Source organism: Littorina saxatilis, linkage group LG8 (assembly GCF_037325665.1).
Source record: "Littorina saxatilis isolate snail1 linkage group LG8, US_GU_Lsax_2.0, whole genome shotgun sequence".
Lineage (NCBI taxonomy): Eukaryota > Metazoa > Mollusca > Gastropoda > Littorinimorpha > Littorinidae > Littorina > Littorina saxatilis.
In genome coordinates, this window is record NC_090252.1 from 40,952,000 (window position 1) to 40,958,775 (window position 6,776).

General features: G+C 39.8%; 1 protein-coding gene and 1 long non-coding RNA gene across 2 annotated transcripts in view; both read right to left on the reverse strand.

The window, feature by feature from the left end:
• The window catches only part of LOC138973553 (uncharacterized), a 4,730-nt gene extending 1,594 nt beyond the window's left edge, over positions 1 to 3,136 (reverse strand). Inside the window, exons 1-4 of the mRNA XM_070346268.1 lie at positions 2,856 to 3,136; positions 2,182 to 2,364; positions 1,574 to 1,762; positions 124 to 250 (exon numbers count right to left, since the gene is read on the reverse strand). Coding sequence (XP_070202369.1) covers positions 124 to 250; positions 1,574 to 1,762; positions 2,182 to 2,364; positions 2,856 to 2,982 — 626 coding nt within the window. The 5' untranslated portion in view covers positions 2,983 to 3,136. The remainder of the gene's footprint in view (positions 1 to 123; positions 251 to 1,573; positions 1,763 to 2,181; positions 2,365 to 2,855) is intronic.
• Positions 3,137 to 3,392: 256 nt separating this feature from the next.
• LOC138973555 (uncharacterized) lies at positions 3,393 to 5,332 on the reverse strand. Its single transcript, XR_011458064.1, has 3 exons — positions 5,176 to 5,332; positions 4,433 to 4,504; positions 3,393 to 3,559 (listed from the first exon to the last, which is right to left on the reverse strand). It is a non-coding gene; the product is annotated as an uncharacterized lncRNA (long non-coding RNA).
• Positions 5,333 to 6,776: the final 1,444 nt, after the last annotated feature.

Sequence of the window (6,776 nt, forward strand, 5' to 3'; positions counted from 1 at the left end):
CAGACAGACAGACAGACAGACAGACATAGTTAGAAAGAGAGAGCGAGAGAAGAAAAGAGAAACAGAGACAAGGACACACAGATAAAGACACAGAGGTGGGGGAAGGGATGATGACGAGTATACCTTGCCAACAAGATAATGCTGACAAGCAGAGCAGCGACGAGAAGAAACAAGGAAACTCCCAAAATCGCATAAACCGGTACTCCTAGCTGCTGTCCGGAGTTGTTCTCGGCGGTTGCTTTTTGCAGATCTTGATACAAAAAAGAAAAAGAAAAGTAAAATCAATGTATCGTTCTCACCACTTAAAGCTGTGGTCTATTTATGACTTTCCGGGGCTACGAGGTTGAAAAATAGGGATACAATCATGTACATAATTCTGTACAGCAAACGCTACCCGAAACCCCACCTATACGGCGTGTATGACATTGAGAGCTTCAATCAACGCTTGAATTTTGCAGTGGTAACATCCGGTTTGCTCTCTCAGAGCTGAGCACATTTGTCAAGAAGGATCGAGCAGAAAAAATAAACGACTTGGCAGGGATTCGAACTCAAGGGGCCTCGAAATGTCGGGGCGGATGTCTTAACCGCTAGGCCAATTCACCAGTGTTGTCAAAGATAACCAAAAAAAGAGATAATTTTATATCATTCTACGCTTGAATTACCATTCATGCGTTGCAAAAACATAAAAACTGCTATCAAAATGTGCCTTTATTTGCAAACATGTTTCACGGAATCGCAGTACATGTTAAGTTTACACCGTCATGGTACACGACATTCGCGCCATGCAAATAGCTGCGATATCACTATTTACAACATGCAAGAAAAATGACAATAACAGTAATTGAATCTCTCCAAAGCTCTGTGCAGTTGAAACCAGACATCTAAGAAATAGTTATACATGTATTCACTTCTGAACAATGGGCGGATAGAGATATAAATCATGCTGCTTCAAGAATAACATAACATGAATTCATATCAATGTTTTTTCTTCTTTTTTCTCAATTGGCCCAGAAGCCTAGTGGTTAGGACATGCGACACGAAGTCTCGAGGTCGAGAGTTCGAATCTTCGCCGGGGTGTTTATTTTTCCCCCTTGATCTCTCTTGAAGATAAAATATGATCAGTCTTGAGAGAGCAAACCGGATGTTATCCCTGCAAAATTCAAGCGTTGACTAATTGCTCTCAAAGTCATACACGCCGTATAGGTGGGGTTTCGGGTAGCGTTTGCTGTACAAAATTCTGTACATGATTGTATCCCTATTTTTCAACCTCGTAGCCCCGGAAAGTCATAAATAGACCACAGCTTTAAAGAGAAAACTAAACAGAACTAGAACTTACACAAGTGTAATTATTTAATTCAAAATGTAAATAGCTTGCAGCCACAACAAATTAAAAAGTGGTATGCATAAATCAATCAGTTAAAATTAGGGCAATATTGCAAATGGAGCCAAACAAACACACACAACGAGTCCATGCACTTAATAATCGTTCCTACCCATACATAGTTGCTGGAAAAAACGTGAAGGGCTAGGAACATTTGAGTGCTTGTAGTATAGTCAAAATATTCCCACTTACCTTCATATACTTCCACCATACATGACTGTGTAAGACCCCAATCAGCTGTGCAAACATACAGCCCTGGTCTGTCAACCATGACAGCAATCACTCTGAAGCCATCGAGCGGATTATGTTTTCTTCGAATCTTGTATCCAAAGATATTTAATATACACGAGTCTTCTTCCTTGCTGCACCGCAGTACTTCCACTGAGACAAAAAGAGCAGCAAAATACAATACATTTAGTGAGAAAGAGAGAACAAAAACATTGACAAGAAAACAATGTAATAATCCGGCATGTAAGCACTATCTATTTTGCAAAGAGCATGTTCTTGTGTAGGAATAATGTTTGTGTTTGCATTCGATACACTTAACCCGGGTTCTTCCGCAAGATTGCCTTGAAAATTAATAGATCCTTACATTACATGTGTGCCTAAGAGAGAGAGAGAGAGAGAGAGAGAGAGAGAGAGAGAGAGAGAGAGAGAGAGAGAGAGAGAGAAAGAGAGAGAGAGAGACAGAGAGACAGAGAGACAGAGAGATAGAGAGAGACAGAGAGAGAGAGAGAGAGAGAGAGAGAGAGAGAGATAGTAATTACATTATTAGCATGCTGCCAAAACAAAGATGCTACCTCTTGTCGTGTGTCCCGAGGGTTCACGTCTTTCGAGGGTAATAGTGCTGGCGTTGAGAAATTCCGGAACAAAACACGTGATGGTTGTTGGCTGTCCATAGATGTGATGTTGTTGTGCATGGCACTGCATTTCTACTCCATTGCTTATTGTCTTTTCTTCAGATTTACCCAGTTTACCTGAAACTATTGATACAGACAGTCAAAGTCAAGTATAGTAATCAAGCAAAGAGTAAAGCAATCAAAAAGCCATTGGTAAGTTACTAAACATATCAGCTGGTTAAACAAAGATATCAATCCTGTAGTAAACTTACTGTGCAGGAAGGTATTGCTCGGGTTGTTTTTACAAGCATATACTCTTATTTATATGTCCCTGAACTATATTTGGACTGGTATCTTTTAAGACTTCTGTACCCATGAAAACTCATGCTGTTTCAAATGCAAAGATTTCAATCAAGCAGTTTTCCAACAAACCATAACGTATTTTTTGATTGATTAAGGTTTTGTAGTTTCCAGTGTATACCTTATAATCACTGATTACCATTGATAAGAAAAGTGTACATTATTCTGCTAATTATATTTTGTGGGTTAAATTGTCATATTTCATTGAACGAAATGCATTGTTTCCTGCAAATATACACTATCTAATAGGGCGTGTTTCCCACCACGCATCATACCTTCTACGCTGAGGTTGCAATCATCAACAGACACATCTCTGCTGGGTTGCAAGACTCTGCAGGAGTATCTGCCAGCGTGAGATTTCTTGACAGATGTTATATTAAGGGTGATTGTGTTGCCGTGCATCTGGACCTCGTAACCAGGTAAGATCTCGCAGGACAGGACATCGTCTTCCCAGGTACATATAGCACAGACGTCTGAAAGAAGATGTGACACACAGGATGATGTGCCTAGAATGTATGCCTGGTATAAATGAAGCAAGTCACCGACAAAGAGAATGGATAAGGGTGGGGAGGGGTGTGTCAAAGAGAGAGAGACAAAAACAGAGAAAGTGACAAAGAGAGAAAGAGAGAAAGGGAGAGAAAGAGAGAGAAAGAGAGAGAGAGAGAGAGAGAGAGAGAGAGAGAGAGAGAGAGAGAGAGAGAGAGAGAGAGAGAGAGAGAGAGAGAGAGAGAGAGAGAGAGAGAGAGAGCGAGTGAGAGAAAAAGAAGACGACACAGAAGAAACAAATAACACATCAAAAATAACAACAACAACAACAACAACAATATCAGCAACTTACCAGGATCTCCCTTACTGGAAGAGTACATATACACATAAAAACCTATTTTGTTCCTTTTGATGTCGGTATGGTATTGGCAGGTAACTGAAGCAGAATGTCCCTCTACCACACTGCCAGAAGAGGTGCACGAGATCCTGTTACCTGGAATGGATACAGTGGGATTAATGATTTTGGTTCAGGATTGTGTGGGCACAATATGATAATACAATTTAGTAAGCTATGTTCTTCACCTGCCAACCAGATCAATATGGATCTATCTGGGAACGTACGCACATACTGCACGTCTGTAAACAACTGTATTTATGTGCGTTTAAGTGCAGATCTTTGTAATGAAAACGTTTGATGTAAAATAGTTTGTGACTGGAAAAGGTAACCCATGCCCTTACTATAGTAAAGAAACGAATTGTTTGTACACACGGTCTTGTTTGTATAGTGAAACCTACAACTCAAACAGATCAAATTTACAGAAGGAAAATAATCGTCGACAAATTAGAAAAGCTAAAACCAATCACGTGTTGCATGCCATTGGGTATGCAAAAGAGTCAGTTTTGTTCACCTATCTTGTCTAGTATAGTTGTTATGAAATGCTCAACAGAAGATGTAATTCTTCTTAGAATTAAGCCATGCAAGGTGGGTTTTGAAGCCGTTTTAGAGGGTAATGAGACCAAAAACCTTAACGAGTCCAGTACGAATGCAGTGTGTACCTAGTCAGTTGCGGCGAATGGGCAGCACATTGTAGTACAACCTTCATACCCAAAATCAAGGTCACGATAACAATATAAACACAATAGTGTGTTAAGCAAAGCGATAGGGACCAATACTTATATATGTATATATATGTATTTATTTTTTAGGGGGTGGAGGGGGTAAACATGTCGGGCGCTATCGTGACGCTGAAAACACGATAACACGATTACTTGAAGTAAATAGCGTACGCAAAACTACAACACTATCCCTGTTGCATTCATATTTAGATAAGTACAAATAAGTATTTAGAAAAGTACTAATAAGTACCTGACACATAGTGGAGTAAAAGTAGGAGTGGGACAACACGTACGGTTGCCGTGTGCTTCATCTATATGGTAACTGAAAAGGAGAGAAACAGCAACACACACACACACACATAAGTATTACAGATTTAGGAGAGAAAGAGAGAGATAGAGAGAGAGAGAGAGAGAGAGAGAGAGAGAGAGAGAGAGAGAGAGAGAGAGAAAGAAAAAAAAGAGAGAGAGACACAGAGACAGAGACAGAGAGAGAGACAGAGACAGAGACAGAGACAGAGAGAGAGAAAGAGAGAGAGAAAGACAGAGAGAGAAAGACAGAGACAGAGACAGAGAGACATAGTTGAATTGAATTGAACTTTATTTTTCGAGGGTAGCAGAATAAGCAATGCAACATGCTTTTTCTTCATGTGGCCCTCGCCCATTGAGGGTACCTTGATTAATAACATAAGAACTAGAAATAAAGTTAACTACTGTACAGAATTAACATGTCCAACGATCAAACAGACAGGCAGAACAAATGCCATACTTAGAGACATACAGACAAGGTAGTGAGAGACAGACATAGAGAAAGGAACAGCGAGAGTATTATGTTCTTCATTTTGTCACCATTTAAAATACACTGCCCATTTTAACTTGACATGCCTGTGCCAAGCAGATACATGTCAGTTTTGAGGACGTCTTCATGTTTTCTTCTCTAAACGTAATGTAGTATGCCCTTAATTACTATCAAATAACAACTTATTGAGTACTTACGCTTAAACTCATGCCGTTGCAACGATTTGAAGCAAAATCCTCCTCCAATAGTTTCAATTTCCAGAGATAGTTATGCACTTCTTTCTGAAAAAACACAGCTCTGTAGCAAATAAAAACTTCGTGTAAGGTCGATCTACAAAATTTTGCGTCACACATATGTATAGTCTCCAAAAATAACCCTAAGGAGTGCATACCTGTAGCTGACACCTTTATTCATGTATAGTGTAACACAGAAACCGCACAGTGTCACCGCGGCACCTAATGTAGACATACGCACTTTACTCGTGATAATTTGTGATACGATCGCCTCGCGTAATCTTTAACATAACTCACGAGAAGATACAAAAAATATACTAGCTTTACTTGTTTACCTTAATTTCTATGGGTCAGTTATTTTGTACTTCAATGAAAGTCTGCTTTATTTGGCAGATGGTTAGGGGTGGAGGGTAGTCGGGGGGGGGGGGGGGGGGGGCAAAGAGCATGGAAGGGTAATTGGTGAAGCCAATGAATCTGTTTTATTGTAAACGTATGACATCTTGAGAGTATTGAGTGTACCAGATGACTCAGTGCTATATTCTTTATTTTTAGCAATACCAATTGAATCGAAATAGGTTGGACTTTTATTCAAACAATTTTGCAATGGCTAAATCAGGTAAAATTGGGATTGTTGTCTCATCTCATCTCTGAACATAGTTTTCGAATGCGTGTCATGCGTCCGATTACTGCTTTAGAAACGGTAGAAAGTACGAAACAGTGAGGAAGTTTATACAGGCACGCTTGCTCGTTTTGTGTGTGTGTGTATGTGTGTGTGTGTGTGTGTGTGTGTGTGTGTGTGTGTGTTTGTGTGTGTAAGTGTGCGCGCGTGTTTGTGTGTATGTGTGTGTATGTGTGTGTGGATGTGTGTGTATGTGTGTGTGTGTGTGTGCGTGCGTGCGTGCGTGCGTGCGTGCGTGCGTGCGTGCGCGTGTGTGTGTGTGTGTGTGTGTGTGTGTGTGTTTGTCTATGTGTGTCTGTGACAGTGTGGGTGTGTGTCTGTGTGTTTTTCTCAACTTCAACTTTCAGAAATATGTCATACTTAAAATAAATCAACATTTATAAGATAGCATGTGAAAGAAACTCAGTTTTTGACTATTACTAAACTGCCGATGGAATACACCTAATAAAAACTTACAACCACATGTACAGTGATCGAAGTGCACATGCCTTTAATTGTATCAAACACCACTTCAGTGACCTACATTTCCCCTGAAAAAGAAAACTCCGCCAGCGATTAATCGCAATAATTTCCTGTTAGCAGTTTGAACGTTAAATGGTTTGAATATTAAAGCTCTAGCAAAAAGTGACAAGTTTATTTCAAGGTGTAGTTGTCGCACTGTGGTAATCTTTACAAGGAATAATTTAGTGATGTATTTTGATAAGCATTTCAAAACTGATCGTTGGGCATCTTTGAAGGGTTGATAATCTGTTGCCAGTGAAAGTAATGTGTTCTTTGCAAGAATGCTGCATTTGCGCATGAGATGGGCACTTTGCGTTCCGTTTATTTTTAGCAACTCGCATCTTCTGTGACAGAAAATGTGAGTATTTGTCCCTTGTTTGTGCGT